Source organism: Accipiter gentilis, chromosome 4, assembly GCF_929443795.1.
Source record: "Accipiter gentilis chromosome 4, bAccGen1.1, whole genome shotgun sequence".
Classification (NCBI taxonomy): Eukaryota; Metazoa; Chordata; class Aves; order Accipitriformes; family Accipitridae; genus Astur; species Astur gentilis.
Genome location: NC_064883.1, coordinates 15,402,673 through 15,420,323, shown reverse-complemented (window position 1 = coordinate 15,420,323; position 17,651 = coordinate 15,402,673). Strand labels below are relative to the sequence as shown.

Genomic DNA, 17,651 nt, shown 5'->3' with positions numbered 1-17,651 from the left:
AAAGAGATAATCTGTCTGCAAGGACATGACTAAATACTTTAGAAATCAGGGCAGCTGGGCTGGAAGGATGTAATATAAGCTATGCAGATAAAGCTGTATAAACCCAAGGCTCTTCTCTCATTTCCCATTCTCTCTGTAAAGTTGGAATTGTACAGCATTGCAGAAGTGGGATCGCAGAAGCAACTTCTTATCATTCAGTTCATTTACAAAGGAAGTAATAAAAGGAGTTTGGGAGAATGTACAGATCCTCCCTACTTTCCATCCTTACCCTAACTCTCTCCCAGATCATTACAGGTACCCTTTGGACCAGCTGTGCCCTGCATGGACGGCAGAGGGTCTATCATATCTGCCTTTCCCCCCCCCCCGCCCCCCGCCATTTCCTTCCACTCCACTTTTAACCTGGCTAATAACTGAATATGAATACTCCGTCCAAAAAAAGAATAATGTTGCATTTGATAATACACTTGGCAGTCACCAATTTCCAAGTCCTTCCCACAAAGAAGACCATACCTTGGACTGAAGGCAAAAGTGTGACCTGTCTTAGCTGAGTTTTCCTTCAAACAGACAGACATTCAGCAGAAGACCTACCTACCTTTGTTTTGAATGGTATTAAGCATAGCTTCAGTTTCTTAGCAATTAAGTTAACATGGTTCCCTTTCAACCACAATTTTCCAAAGATGAGTTGCATTGTGAAGACTCCATCTAAACCAAGAGGGAAACATTTGTCCACACACAAACAGTTCTGAAAACCAGAATCTCCACTGCCAAACATACTACAGGTTCTCCAAAATTACTGACATATATGCCCAAATATGCACAGTCTAACACACGCAGATTTTACAGTTGCAATATGCTTTTGTGTAGAATTTAATAGTATGGATTACTGCACATTACAAAACAAAACAAAATCATGAAGACCATGCAATTTGATCTTCACAAAGATCAAAATAAAACAGCAGAGGATGTAAAGTAGTTTGTCAGGCAGATTTTATGTGGACTGTCCAGGAAAAAATGGACCAGTTTTGCTTGCATGCTGCTTTCACAGCTATTATTTTTGTTAGTTTTGCAATCTGATGCTTTTGATTTTTATTTGATGCTAATAAGTTCTGAAAGCCACAGAGTTTACAAAGCCAAAAAAAAAACCTGGATCCACTAAAGATCCTGTTTTCCTCTTTCTTAACTCTCCAACAGCCAGGAGTGGAACTATCCGTTTTACATCGCTGGAAGGAGCAGAATTGGTTCATCTAGTGGATTAAGACCCTTTACAAGAACCTGGCAGAAATTACTAAACACTTACAAGGTGATAAATAGTCCAATAAGATACTCAAAACCATCATGTTAAGATGGCATCAATTTATTTAAAAATTAAGTCTATAAAACTATTATTGTTCTATCACTATTCTTAATCAGAGTAACACTGTATAAATTGACATTACAGTGGGGAAAAAAGTTATATAAGAATACACCATGCTATTATTTAAATTTGTTTCTTGTTCTTTGATATAATTCATTGGTGGCTATGCACTACATATACACATACAACAGAGACTCTTCCCTTTCCCGTCCCCCCTTAGATGAACCCACCTCTCCTTCAAGCTATGAAAGGGTTTTTTGAGATCTTCACAGAGCCTCTACTGAGAATTTCTTACTCTTGAATTATCTATTGGTTTCAAGTGAGCTGCCTTTGAGTAATGTAAAATGACAGGAAAAAAAAAAAAAAAAAAAAATCAGGGTGTGAAAAAGCTGATCTGAATCTCAGGTGCTAATATTCTACCAATACCAAGGACTGCGTTAAAACTTCACAGTGTTTGGTTTTTTGTAATATGCAGTATCCCTCTGCTAATGGAAAGCTGCTTAACTCCAACAGCAAGATGCTCATATAGCCACTCAGACAAAACACTCACTAATCTCCCTCACCTCTTGGAATTAGAGATGGGAGAATTCTATCAATTTATTTCTTGAAGCGTGTCAGTTCAAGATTAATGAACTTGCAGCAAGTTGAAGACTTGATTTTATTTTAAATGGAGAACTTTGCATGAGATGTTTTTATTTCAGGCAATACTTTCTTCTGGCATTTGACTGTTCTTATTTTATAATAGTGGGGAAACAAAAAAAACGTAAAGTGAAATAAAAGTATATCAGCCCAGGTAGACCGAAACATTCTTATTACCCACCTTCAACCTCCCACTTGTTTGCATTTGTCTTCCATTTTTGCAAAAGAAGTTAAAAGATTTCCAGTTTTCACGGACCTCAAATTATTTTGCAGGTTTTATTTTATTTTGATTTGATTAGCAAATCAGAAGTTTTCCTATAGCTCTCTATTACTTGAGTCAATGGGGCAGAGCACATTGAGCAAGGGCAGCTTGAGACTCCAGCAGAGTTCTTAAGTGAGTCTTTATTGACCAATTCAAATACTAGGCACACTGTTAGGACAAAATATGTTCACTACTGTGTAGATACTGACAGAGGGCCATAAAATGGTATGAAGAATTCTGTCTGGAGCAAATAGATTTGGTCAGAAATCTTAGCCTAGGATGCAAATACACAATTGCTAAAACTGGTTAAAGTTTTTCTTTTTGGAAATTCCCCATGAGTATTATTTACTTTTTTGCTTTTTATTTTACAAGTTTTTAAATTAATTCCTCTGTGTAAGTCCTCATATTAGTCCTCTCCATTTCCTTTTTCATACATAGGAAAAAAAAAAAAAGCAAAAATAATAAAAGGAAAGAGAAGGAGAAAGGAAAGTTAAAAATTGGAACCCTTTATTTAGAAAAGTCTCAAATATTTTTCAGTGCTTTTTGAAATATAAACATATAAAAGCATATGCCTTTTTTTTTTTTCAGCCAACTGCACATTTTAGACTTCTATCCAGAGGGCATGGCAAATCTAGCCAGTTGTACCCTAATTTTAAAATTTATGAAGCTTTTCTCAGTTGCTGATATCTTGGTAACACATTTTTAGGTCCAGTTTACAAGTCCGGCAGTTGAATTCTTGCTCTTTACATGTTTTATAGTCTGGGGATGCATTTCAATAAGTCTGAGGGAGCCCCAGAAGCTAATTACCAGCCATACAAATAGTGTGGAGAATACATTTGGAATGGACTTGGTTTATGCCAACACTTTCATTAAAAGCGAAGATGGCCCAACAGGATATTAGAATTAGACTCCTGAACACATCTCATACTGTGCAAGAACATACTCAGCTGAAGACAACAGAGAACTTAAAAAAATATGTATACATAAACCCCCAAGTTTTCTAAACAAGGCAATTGTTTAATATGCTTCACTTGAAAGTCAGGAATAAAAAATGACCAGGAATTTAACTAGGATGATGGCGGCTCTATTCACTGCTTACATAATGCACAGAAGTGGGGTAGGCCCTTTTATGTATGCACGAAGGCAGACATTATAATCTAACTAGATCGTTTGCAAAGGAAAGTGGAGATAGGTATAGAGACATGTAGATATAAAACAATGCAGTTAATGGCCAGATTCTGCTTCTTAACATCCTCTTTAACCACCACTTTTAACCATTTCCTAATATCTGACTGTTCTTTGTAGCCAACTTGCATGAAGCCAACAAGAAGAGAAATAACTATATCTAGAGATTTGCAGTCATGCAGATGTGCAATGAATCCAGGTAATAGCTAAGGACAAAATATAGCATCCTTTTGTCCATAAAATCTAAAATGTTCAAACTAAACCCAGGCATTTTCAACTGTGTATTAGCTTCCAATCAACAAAATAAACAACCTATTCCAGGCATTTCATGGGCTCCACATGAAGATAAACCAAACAAATTCTGTCAGGACAGATGGGATCACTCCCAGACTCCATAGGGGGTTGCTGCATTATTTTGCCTTAGTTTCAAGTGATAACTAGAGCTTTACATGTACTTTTTGCTCCATAACACCTATTTCCAACTTTTAAACATACAAAGTGTTTTGTGTGTTCTGCATTTGGGAATCAGTTGTTAAACATAGCATTTGCTAATCTTCTTTCATCAGGCAATTTTTATTTGGCATTGGCAGGAGAAGGAAATTTTAAAACATTCTCTTTGCCTTGCGTAATACCCAAATATAAATATATATATAGCATTGTTGCTTTCTTTATATCCCCTGACTCTAAACATCATAGAAAACAGAACTCTTACAAAGGAATGATATAACAAGGCAGTAATAAATCACAGCACAGATAATGGCTTGATTTTATCTTACTGATCTATTGCCCACATTAGACAAGAGGCACTGGCTGGTTAGAATTTAGCATGCAATTGCCCAGATGTCATGAACTAGTTTTTAGTCTCTGTGGTTATTTCAGGTGCTGCTAGTAGAAAAACAGAGGCTTGACTTTTACTGTGCTTTTCTTTCTTTGTTGTTCATAATAAGCTTCTGAAAAAATAGACTGAGCAAAAGATATTTTTTTTTCAATCATCAATTCTAATAAAATATATTATAGAATATTTGGAGTTAATTTCTGCTTTCCTAAATAGAGGTATTGATTTGGCTTTCAAATGGCCTATATTACAGCCCAATTCTGAGGGTCCTGAATGTTGGACATTCTGTTCCAGAAATGCTAAGTTTTCACAGCTGTCACATTCTGCTCACTGTTACAGAAGTGGGAAGGGACGTTTATGGGAAGAAGAATCTTGTACCTCCATTTCCCTTGCAAGACATATAAATTGAGTAACCCCGCACTGCACGTCTTTTTTTACACTTGCGTTTTCTCTATTTAAATCTTGTGAGACAAAATATCCAAAATGCTTTAAATACTAGGCTGGTTCTTTGTGGTCACCTTGTATCTGCCAAACCCAGATTTATACACCATCAGAAATAGCTAGCTTAATTAAAGCTGTCATCTCCTAAAAGCCAATTCAATCCCTCCGCCTGTCACGCTGAGGATAATTTCAGACTAAGCCATCTGCCTTCAGGGTCTTGGGAGCACCGGTACAGCTCTCCTCCCGTTAAGATTAGGACAATTCCCACCTGCCATTTGCAATAGTTTTGGTGGCAGACTATCTGATTTTGGAAAGAAGTCTACTAATTTTGCATATCAGGTTGCCCTAATGAACACATACACGCAGGTGAGCTTGATAGGCTAAAGACAGCTGGGCTGCAGAGCACACGCACGCACCAGCTGTGCACGGCGGGGCTGGAAGGCTCCCCGCGCTGGGGTGCTCAGCGGGGCTGGAGGACGCAATCTGACGGATGCAGAAGGTATCCTCTGCTCCTCCCCGCACCACGCGCGCGGATGGGAGACCTCAGCAGGCAGGACAGTGTCTTTCATTCGGGATGCAGCAATCACCATTTTACCCTTGCCTTTGAGTCAGAGACTGCAGCGTGCTTTACGCTATAGCTTTAAATCAACTCTGAACGTAAAACGTGTAAGAGTGTAAACTGATCAGTAAGTGCTGGCTCTGTCAAGCATAGGAAACACAAGTCTGCTCCAACTGCCTTTGCATCTCTCCCACAGAATCCAAACGGTGCAGGGTCTGCCTGTATGTATGCCTGCCTCTCACTCCGGCGTATGCCAGTGCTGCCTGTGTTACGATGCAGAGGTGCCTCCATGCTTACACAGACGACTAATACTGCAAACAAGGCATTCTCTGAGCGCTCCTTCACTGGAAGTACTTTTTTGAGCTCTTTAAAAGGATTAAAAAAACCCCAAACAAACCAAAACTCTACAGTTTATTTTTCCTAACAGTACAACCTCTGGAGAAGAAATCTAGGTATGAAACAAATATATGCATTTGTGCATTTACAAAAAAGATATCAGTTAATACTCTAGTACTGGAACTGCAATTACACAGACAGAAACATCTACCCATGTGGAGTATCTCAGTTGTCACCAGGGTTTAAAATCGGTGAAGCAATTCACTGGTATGGAGATTTTCATTATTATCCATGTGTTATTATGATGTAGGAAAAAAATGGAGTTCGATGGGTTTGCAGCATTACTGGCTTTTAGAAAAAGTTTGCTTTGACTTATGAACCAAACCAGTCTGCAATGCAAATTAGTAGCAACGTGCGTGAAATGGCACAGTTTCATTTTTACAAAGATGCCCTCGGATGTATAACTGAACATTAATAATTTCAATTGGCATGACTGTTATCTTTAAAATGCAAACATTGCATACAGATACAAGCCAACCGCTAACTTCTTTGGGCTAAGAAGGGTCAGAAAATAAACTTTATGACTATCAACGTGAGTGTTGACAGAGCAAACCACAAAATTTCAGACAGTATACATGAATAGGTATTTTCTATCTTCAGAGTAACACCTTTGCTTCATCTTTGACTGCATGCTTCTGATTTCTATTAAGTATGACTACCTCCTTGTCTTGTCAAGCAATTAAAGTGACAAAAGTAATAGCAGATGCCTCTTTCCTAGTTAGAGCTACAGCAACAGACCATAGCTTGCATTTTATTACAACCACTCTATACAGCCTAATAATTGCAAGGTAATTGAAAAGATCCTGATAATAAACCACCAGTTTACTTTTTTCAGACAAAATAAATATATAACCCAATTCAGGCTTCATTTTAACGACACATTAGATGGTTTCCAACTTGTCTTGATTTTTGTTTTATTTTATGATTGTAAATAAACCCTGGAAAATTCCTTCCCCCATTTTACCACCTGAAACTGCAGCTGTTGGCTGACACTATCAAAGCCTCGCAATTCCGAACTCACGTGCAAATCTCATCAAGTGCAGACACTTCTAATTGATTCCAGAAGTTTTTCTTTTGCTAAGATCAGCGGGCAGAAGAAGAATAATGAGCAGCTTTTAAGCAGAGGGGGGAGGGTGTTGAGCTCGGGGAGTGGAGATTTTAAAAGCTCCAGCTTAGCTGCTCTGCCAGAAATGCGGAGCAATTTTACGGTCAATTGGCCAGAGCATCTGGAACTATACATCATAGTCTTTAGTTGATGGTGGTGAAGCCGACTCTCAAACTGGCTAAGTCTAAAATCAGTAATGACTCTGCTGTCACACCTAAGTGGAAACTAACTTAATCTACTGCCAGATTTTACTGTGACTTTTTCTAAGGGACATTATTCCCCTTAGGGCAGTTGTCAAGAATATTAAAAGTCCAGTCCCTGGGATACACTGCATGGTATAGTGGACTTTTCTGAATGAAGCCAACATAGAAAATACAGATTACAACTCCTGTTTGTTTAATTCCATGTGTGTTGACAAGGCTTTTTATCATAAGGCAGTAGAGTTTCCTTCCATCCCCAGCTTCATTTCTAAAATACATTTCAAATACACCAGCCAATCTAGTTAGGGAACAGAGACTGCCTAAATGCTGAGGTCGTAAATCATAGCACAGGGCATGGAGCTTTCACCTTAATGGAAACCAAATATGGGATATGCTGCTCTTTGAAATGCGGCACAGATGATCATAATGAGGGACCAAGGAAAAATGTTACAGAGCAGAAAACTATCGCTGATGTGGAAATAAGTTCTTATGAGTAAATGTTTGTTTTAAGTTAGTACTCATAAGTCAGTATTCCAACGCTGGTAAATTACACTAAGAAACAAGTGAGGTAACAGCAAGTCTTTGTACGATGAAAGGAGAAATAAGTAGTGTGGTAATACATCACATTAAGAGGGACTGCTGTGGAACACAGAATACAGTGCAAATCAGTTCTTTAATAAAGAGATATTATATATTTTATCCAGACAAATTAGCTGACACACTCGTAAGAAATACCAGAATTGCATCAAACATCAGAGAAGCAGTCCATTTGGTACAGAATACTGTCTCCAAAAGTGTCTGGAACAGCTGCATCTACCAAGTTTAGATACTGAGGAGGAGTAAATAAGCAATTTGGCCACAACGAAGTCCATTTCTGCCTCCATTAGTTAAGGGCTGAATTATACCCTGCAGCACAAGATTTTATGTGTCTTCCAAAGTTGGTTATATTTCTAATGCAACACATGCCCACATAAAACAGAAAAGGAAACAAGTTATTCATTCAAAATAGCACACGTGCATACAACCTCTCTTCTTCTCTCTTTTCCCCAGCGAAAGTTTTGCTAGATTGTTGTCCTTCCTACCTGTAAATTAATACTGCCTGCCAATGCTTTCATAGCCAGGCAGCCCAGGAAGCTGCAGTGCGGGAGGAGTCTGGATGAAGAGATTTACTCCCAGATACAATGCCTTAGCTGAAACAAAGATAAAAGGCAAACAAGCACATCAAGTCAGACACCTGTATTTCCTCCTCCAGCTTCCTCACTCCTAGCCCCTTGGTTTAAGAGTCTTTCTCAGGACTGAGTTGCAGCCACTATGAGAGTTGGTGAAAATATTTAAGACAAGAGTTCCAACAACATGTCAATGGCTCTCATTTCTACTTGCTCCTCATTAGTACTACTGTCAAATAACAGCCAGTGCTTGACCAAAATCAGCTCATGGAATATGCTGGCCTATGCCAAACCAGAGCAGTTGGATGGAAACACTTTGAAGAGGTGCACCATCATCACAGATTTATTTTTACATATCGTGCGGGCTGAACTGTCACATAACTGAACACACAAGCAATGTTTTCTGCTACCTCCAGGTTGTTAGGAGACTCCAGGCCCAGGCTGACAGAAAATGATTTGGCTTCAGTAATACACATGATCATCACATTACACAGGCATGAAGTAATCAGCCTAAAGGAAACTAACTAGCATAGGATCCTCAAGCAGAAACACATTAGCTCCTCAGTTTACTGTCTATAACCAGTCAAATAGATCTGTGCTCTATCATCAAGGTTTTCAGTGACCTCCATCCAAGAAACAATTTTCTTAAGATTTAAAAATTTCCTCAAACATCACCGCCTTTTTTCTTAAAAACAAAAAAAAGCACAAAACAAACCCTGCTTCTTTCACCTAACCACCCATATGAAATACATACAGCACAACGAACAGAAAGCGCACGCTGAGAAACGTTCATTGTTCCACCTCCCGTAAGAAAAAAAAAAATATCACTTTTCTAAGTCTGATGATTTCCAATTACTGTCTTATTTGGAGAAGGAAAGGACACCAGGAGAGATCCCCCAGGAGTATATCTTGGAAGGACTTCAAATACAATAGCAGGGAGAACAATATCTTTAAATGATCAGAAAAATAACATAATCTTCACATGGAATCGAGGCTGGTAACATACAACTTTAAAGTATCAATAGATCCAATGCTGTGCTTACTAGACTGTGGACACAGTTAACAACCATATTAAGATTGTAGCTTCAGCAAAAGCAGAAGTCTTTCTTACACACCTCTAGCTCCATTTTACTTCCACCCTCCCTGAGCCTCAGCATTAGGAATCTTTCTTGCTCCACAGAAAGTTGCATCACTTACCTGAAGAACAACCGTTGGCTGCATAAATCAGACCAGCTGGCCAACCCAATTAGCTGGGCAGGGAGAGTTAGAGACTGGAGCCAGCGGGCAGCACTGCTCCTCCTGCTGGAATTGCAGTCCTTAGCTGCTTTTTTCACACCCACCTGAGCTAATTTAATGGCAAAATGGGAAAGCCTGGCTCCTTGTTTCCTCAACTCTTTTCTCCTCTCTCACTGCTCCCCTAGTTTTCTCTCATTTCATCTGTATTTTCCTTCTAGTTTTCACCCAGAAGGCCTTCCTCCCATGTAGAAGTTCTGGTAACTGTCACACCTTCTTATGAGCCAAATGCAATCATTTGCAATTTAAATCACCTATTTTTGCTACTTAGAGTACCTGCAAATAGTACTGCAAGGATATTTACTTCTGAAATCTTACCTACTGGTTCTAAAATATTCATGAGAAATATGAACGTATGAAATATAGTTACAGAAAAAAGCAACATGTATAGACAGGAGTCACATACTTTTTCACTAATGATTCAACACGCTGTTGGCAAGATCAGTCTTGCACTTATCTGCTGCAACATGCACCATTAACTTAAGAATTATTTGTTAAATTCTAGACACACTGAGTAGTGCCATCATGCCTCCTGCAGTTCATTTTTCTTCATCCCTAAGTCAGTGTCCTGAAAGGCATAATTTATAGACCAAAGAAAAAAAGTCAAGAGAAATTCTTTTACATGATGTCATGCATTCATTCCTATTGCTCATGAATACTGGCTTACAAAAAAATTGTTTATTTGGTAACATATAAGGATGATGATGTAAGGAGGATGTTATTTAAGTATATTGCAGATTATGAGTACTAGAAAAGTAACATTAAAAAGATCAAAGTCAGCTAAATCTAGGTGTATTTTAAAGATAGAATATTTACATGAGGCAAACAAAAAGATTAAATAAATTTTTTCATTTACATCTCTCAAAAATTGTGAGTGGATTTGAAAATGAAACAGAGCAAAGGAAGTTGAAAAGCAAGCAGATAAAAATTACTAGGACATTTGTAGCAGAAATTTAAAAAAATTGCTTATAAGCTAGATCTATGTTTATAAGTCTCACAAGATGTTCAAACTTATCAACACTATTGTACTATGAAATACAGGTATTATGAAGGATAGATAACCTGTTTGAATGTTGAACAGAAACAATTTTTAGGACAAATTTTTGACCTAATTTCTGAGAAAACCATTTATTTATTTGTTTACTTATTATGCTTTCTGGTACTGTTGGTTCAAAATGATGGGGTCAATATTGAGCTAAAATATTAAAATTTGAAGACTTTTCAACACAAATTGACAAATCTCTGGCAGTTTCCCTTTGCTCAGAATTTTATCTTAAGTCCCATTATAACAATATTACCACCTATAAGAACATTTCTACAATGAATCCAGAAATTGTATAACGCATTGAGAGTAAAAGTGGATCATTTATGTTCAAAAAGGGGGACCCTTTGAAGTTTATCACAAACATTTAGACTAAATATAAGAAAGAAATTTTTTATGATGAGGTTGGTGAAACACTGGAACAGATTGCCCAGAGAGGTGGTAGATGTCCCATCCCTGGAAACATTCCAGGTCAGGCTGGACGGGTCTCTGAGCGACCTGATCTAGTTGAAGATGTCCCTGTTCATTGCAGGGGGGTTGGACTAGATGACCTTTAAAGGTCCCTTCCAACCCAAACTATTTTGTTATTCTATGATCACAAAAGCTATTAATATCACAAACTTGTTGATTTATAATAAAATGTAAGTCTCTAGGGGTGACATATTGGCATTACTCAGAAGCATTATCTCTTCTGCTCTCACTGAGAGCAAACAATTTATAAGACAGACACCTATTCTTTCAGTATTTTCAAAGAAAAAAATATGAGCAAGGTACTCCTGTTTCCTGTTAAAAATGGACTACTTAGTGCCAAACAAAGGACTAAAAAAGGAGTAACAGAGAAGTATAATATAAAGGATAAATAGAAAAACATTAGACAGAAGAAGGGATAGGAAAGTACAGTAGGGAAGAACTCAGGATGGGAATAAAGTTAAAATTTTAATGACAGATACATGTAAAGAACAGAATAAGAACTATTCCATTTTGTGTCCTTCTTCATGAAAGAGTAGGAAAATGTATAGTTCCCTACAAACAATAGAAATAACAATCTGGTAATTTTACTTCTACTAGTTTCTTAGTAAGAGACACTTTTACATATGTGCACACACACAGAGCTCAGCAAGGCAAGCACATGATTATTATTTTTTTAAGTGAGAGTGTATATTTTGACATATAATTCTCCCCAAATTCAGTTAGAATACCCAAATAATTCAAGTCTGAGAGCTATATCTCAAGGGCTAAGAATTAATTGCCAAATTTTAGAATTTTTTGCTTCAAGCCTATCTACTGTAGTGGGCTACTCAGTAAATAATAAAAAAATTTTCCAAATGATATTTATACAAGTAAAATCCTTCAAATATCTGCTGAGTTCTGTCAGACTTATCAAAGGACTTCAAGAACTGTTTGATTTATAAACTAAAAGTTTGACAATGTAACAATAAGGGAAAAAAATTAAAACAATTCGTGATTAGTGGTATATACCTAGCTTTTAATATTGTCCAATACTTATTGTTTCCTATCCCAGGAAAAAAGAAAAAAGAAAAAAAAAAAAGACCCACAGTAGCATAAGATATTTTTCCATTCTCCTATTGCCTCATCTCAGAAAAGCAGGAGAATCAGCACCCCTACCAGAAACATCCAATTAGGAAAGTTGCTATAAATTTTGCAGACGTTTCAAAAGAAAGGAACCATTTTGAACTTGGTTAAGTCTCAATCCCTACTGTTTTATTTCATTTTTTCTGGTTTTAAGCCAAAAGGTAACTTTCTGATAACAGTTCTACTAGTCTAGCAACCTGTTCATAACCTTGCTGATAACTGTCTTTGCTGGTAACCAGCACTAGGTAGCTTGTGAATGTTATTCATATAAGAATCATATTAATAATTCAGTGTTATTTAATTCAGATAATATTAAGAGAGTTATTATGAAATACCAACTGCACTGAAAAAAGAAAAAGGTAGATTAAAAAGCAAAAATCACAAACAGGGTAAAAATAAGTCCTAAGAACACAAAAGCAACCATACGTAATCAGATCAAAGGTCTATTTAGTCCAGTAACCTATCTTTGTCAATGGCTAAAAGTCTGTTTCTGAGGTATAAGTACAAAACAAAATATTTGATATTTAAGACTCTTCCAGCCTCCAAGCATTTTCAGAATTGTCTCATGAAAGGTGACTTAATCAGTTCAAATTCAGCAACACATTTCTGTTATTTACTTCAAAGCATATGGCCACTGATATATTATTTTTGCAAGAAATGGTAAATATACACTTTCCTGACTTTTTTTGCAATGGAAATTGGAATTGGTAGCAAAACCCAATAATTTGCTTACAAGTTAATCATAAAAAGTGAGAAATAAAGAGATAAAAAAAAAAGAAAAAAAAATCAATATTCTATTCAAATAGCAAAATATAAATGTTTAGTGTTTCCTCTTTTACTAAACAGATAAAAAATCTAGAGTCATCAGCGCTGACATTTCAAAATAAGTGCCTTACCTCATATGCATAGCCCAAGGAAGAAAACTGACTCCTTAAGTAACCATGTTTGTACACACCTACGAAGACTAAGCAGCGGATGATTTCCAAAATTCCTGCTTTGGGCCTAGAAACAGGAAGTAATTCAGATTAACATCCAATTTTTTCTTCTTTGTTAAATTTGGTGAAAAAGAGAATGTAGAAACAGTTTGTGATGTCCTGTACTTAGATCAAGTCATCTTTCTCAACCTTATAGTTAAGTTTTTATAGTATACACCTTACATGGACTTATAACACTGAATTTCCTGGGGGAGGGGAGAATACACATTCTCACAAACTATATATGAGCTAACACAAACGTAGCTGTATATATAGCTATTGTCTTTTGACCTCAAAAATAACAACAGCAAAATTCTGAAAACTACTACATGAGCAGTTCAGAATCTTTTCATTGGTCTACTTTCAGTAAATTAGTAAATTTTTACTAATTCACATTATTAACTTGCTAAGGTATACCTCTCTGGCATACTGACAGATTTTTACCTGCCCTGAAATAAGCTGTTCAGTCCATACAAGTTAAAGGAATTCCTTTCTGAAAACATAATGAACAGCAGGTGCAAAGCCAAAGCGGCACCTCAATCTCAAAGGAAGCTTCTATTCCAGATTTCTGCTCTGGCAGGCAAATAGTTGCTTTGTAAGAAACCATAGCTGCTATTTACTCTTCTGTAGGGTCACGGTGCCTGTATGGACTACTTCCGTAGTGTATGCCTCAGTGGGCTAGTGTATTCAAGCTCCAATATGATTTGAATCCATACTGATTAAATTTAGTCTTAAGCCTACAACGTCCTTCACATGATTTTGAGTCTACTCTGAGCTACGCTGCGTGCTTTTCCTGTACCATCGCTGTATCTGACACCTATGGCATGCTACACAGGACTGGCACAATATGGTTGCAGTCTGAGCTTGAACGGCCTTGGGACAGCCTGCAGGTCTCACTGGCCTGCCAGCATCCCAAATCCAGAGATGCGGACCCAACAAATGCAAGCACAGCGGGTGACATAAGTAGCCCATCCCATAATTTTCCTGCAAGGCACAACACTGATATAGCCACTTGTTGCTATGGGAACACTCCTGGGTTTAAGTGCTGGCTAGTTATGTGTTATTTTCTAGACAACAGACAACAACATATGTGTCCGAGTGTATCTATATTTCTTTATCAATATAGTTTCTGGCACACTTGAGATTTCCATGTAACGATAAATAATGCATAATGAGAGAAAAAAAAGAAAAGCATGTTTTGTATCTTACCTGTTCTCCATAAGCAGTCCGAAAGACGTCAAGGACAGAATGATAAAGCCAATTCTCAGGAGAACAGTTCCCTGTGATAACGCCTGTTAAAATTAGACAAAGAATTCATTTAGAGTAATTTTCTGAAGAGAAATGGAGTTTTAACAGAACAGGAGCTTCAACTCCTCAGTCGGTGATGTTCGCGTCTGCTTTTAAAGCAATTCGTTACTTTAAATTTTACAACAAAAATATCTGCTCTGGATAGCACACTTATCTGGAGTACCCACCTTTATGCTTGTTTCCTGAATGCTGTATTTCCAAAATAATGTTTAAGATATTCTCTTCCGCACTATGTGTTTTCCCAAAGTTACTTGATTCCCTTATGCCTTTACCCAAGAGGGGACAAACTTATTTCTAGATAAAAATCCCAGAAACCCTGTTCTTTTTCTTAATCTTATGTTACCAGGTCTTTACGATAGTCATCCATGAATCCCAATGGATACCAAAACCAATACACTGGTAAGAATAAGAATTCACATGACATGACAATATGACCATATTTAAGAAGAAACAAAATTAATGTTGTCCCTTCATGACAACTCAACACTTGATTCCCAATTCAGCAAAACTCTTCAACTCATACCATTAACTTCAACCAGACTTAAAACACTTTTAAACATTAACATGTGTGTTAGTACTTGGATGAATAGCAGCATGAGGATTTATGTCCTTAAAATTTACATCAAAATGATATAAACAAACCTCAGGAAAACAGAAATTCTTTTCATTGTGAAGTTTGAATTTTTTCGTTTATTAAATATTTTGTGTATTCTACACAGCTGCCTTTGAAAATCAAATATTTAATCACTTTTCTTGTTCCCTCCCTGACTTCCTTTCAAATATTAGTTTTGAAAAGCCTCTGTTTTTTCATTTAAAAAACAACAAAAAAAACCCCAAAACAAAAGTAGTGGATCTGGCTGAGTTATAGGAATCCTTTCTGGCTTCAACAGCAATGGGGTTTATGAACAGCATCTTGCACTTCAAGATTGCAGGCACTGGAAAAATAAAAATCTATGAATGTCTGCCCTGATTTCAATAAATCCCACTCAGTGGCATGCCCACCTTCCTTCGGTGGTGGCCCCTACCCCTCGAAGAGATCTAAGGTAACTATCTGTGAGCGTGGGAGGCCACAGGAGGATATTCTCAAGTTTTACAGCTGTGTGAACTTACAGTGCCCATGTTTGCAAAACACATCAAACCACACACTCAGGCTGGGCAGGTTTCTGTTGTTTTACTGAAGAATCACAAGCACCTACTTAGATATCTTTAACAAACAGTTATTGAACAAAGAAAACACAATCCCAGCAATGAGAGAGCTAAACAGCAGCCTTACCAGTTTACAAGCCAGAACACACTTCTCACAAATGACACCTGTCAAGCCACTCTGTTGCACAGATTTATACCAGGACAGATCAAACTCATTACTGCATTGCTACATTTCCAATCTGTTCCATCCCTCCTTACGATAAGCTTACAAAACCACAGACTGATGATTACCACCACCATCTACTTACATGGAGACCTTGAGAAAGGATACTCTTTACACTTTTCTTATGCTATTATCCTAGGCATCTGCTATTGGCCATCACAGGAGACAGTATATTGAGCTAGATATTGAATACTGGAGGGACTCAGTATAGCAGTTGTATGTTGAGAGTCTTGCTCAAGTCCAGAAAGCAATAATGCTCTAATGGGCTTATAATCCTTTATCAAAGTTTGTATCACTTGGAATACATTTGCAAATTCCAGGTGCAAGTTATAAAATTTGTCAATAAAAGATTAAATTGAGGGTGTTCATTTTGAGAACTTCAGTTTCTAGAATCTGAAAACCCCACAGCTACTCTAAGTTTAAAAGACTTTCCACTGTTAACATGAAGCAATTTGAAGTGACAAAATTTTTGGACACAGCTTTTTTATAAAAAATCAGGCACACACTCTATTTCAGTTTAATAAAATGAGTAGCTCTTAAACTGCTCATCTAGCCACAGTAGGTTCAACTCCCACTTCAGCTTCCTGTAGAAACTAGGTCACACAAAAATTCAAGTGGACAAAGAAAAACATGATTTGCCACAGGCATAAGGGAACTCACCCATAAATTTCTTAGAAATGTTTTGATATGTTTTTCAATTATTGTCACTTGTCAAATAAAGGATTTTTCCAGGGAAAATTCAAGACTTTTCTCCTTAGAGACTGTCCTCACTTTTAAGTTGGAGAATTACACCTTTTTTTAAATGTAGTCCTTCTGACCAGGTGGGTCTGATTTTGCTTTGTGTTTCCAGTGCAATGCACTAGCTTCTACAGACTGCCCTAAAATTGTTCCCACAGTAGTAGGGCACTACTCTGAGAAAAGGAGTGTAAGGCTTTGTATCCCCCTCAGTCAGGAAAGAGAAATGAACACCAAATCCAAATGTTAACTAAGTCATGTAATTGCTACATTACAATATATGGCTAAAAATCACACTTTATGGAAAATGAATGAACCTGCAACGGTTTTGAGACAACAAATGTTAATATTTATCTTCAGGAAGGTTCCAGCAGTACCTGCTATGAATGAATAAGGGTGTCTCCAATTTCCAGTTTAAAAGAGCTGCATGATTTCACACTTTTCTCCCCTTCCAGTGTTTCTGAGCTGGCTGGCATTAGACAGCCAGTCACTAAGTCCTAGGCGTCTGGGTTTCCTTGTGATTCCAGTTTCAGAAAACTGAGGTGCTGATTCATTCTACCTTCCATTAAGTACCTTTACTGAAGTGCCTAAAAACCAGTTATTAACCTAAGCTTTCTCTGTAATCAGTGGGGAGAGAGCACTTTTTGAATTATTCTCTTTCTTGCCATCAGCCAGGCTGCAAGTCTAGAGGCTAAATTTGGTCCCTGCACTAAGAGCTGGATTTGAGTGGATGATGGAAACACTTCTCCAAAGCAGACACTTCTGGGTCATATTTTAGTAGTGTTTTCTCTCATAACTTCTATCAATATTTTTTCTTTGCTTAAAGATATATTTTAATTGCCATTTCTAGAAGAGTAGGAAAAAAATTTAAAATTACTGTTTTAAAGTTAACATATTTTCAGGAAATAATAACGATTTTTATTATTGTTATTCTATTACATGGTTGTTGATGGACCCTGAAATAATGATAAGCTTGATATTAGTGACAGTGTAATAGTGTAATTCAGACTCTAACTTCCTCTATACAAAGAAAGAAAGGATTGAATACAAGAATTTGGAGTATGACCCTGCAAAAATCTCTTAAACATTTTCTCTAAGAGGTGCAAAATTGGAGCCTGGAGTTATTATTTGACTCTCCACATTTATCTAACCACAGAAGAAAAAAGCATAGATTAAGAACTTGAAAGGAAATTAG

General features: G+C 37.1%; 1 protein-coding gene across 3 annotated transcripts in view; it reads right to left on the bottom strand.

The window, feature by feature from the left end:
• The window catches only part of AGMO (alkylglycerol monooxygenase), a 202,078-nt gene that overhangs the window by 73,256 nt on the left and 111,171 nt on the right, over window positions 1–17,651 (bottom strand). For all 3 annotated transcript variants that reach the window (XM_049798760.1, XM_049798761.1, XM_049798759.1), the window contains exons 11-12: window positions 14,254–14,336; window positions 12,967–13,072 (exon numbers count right to left, since the gene is read on the bottom strand). In XM_049798760.1, coding sequence (XP_049654717.1) covers window positions 12,967–13,072; window positions 14,254–14,336 — 189 coding nt within the window. The remainder of the gene's footprint in view (window positions 1–12,966; window positions 13,073–14,253; window positions 14,337–17,651) is intronic.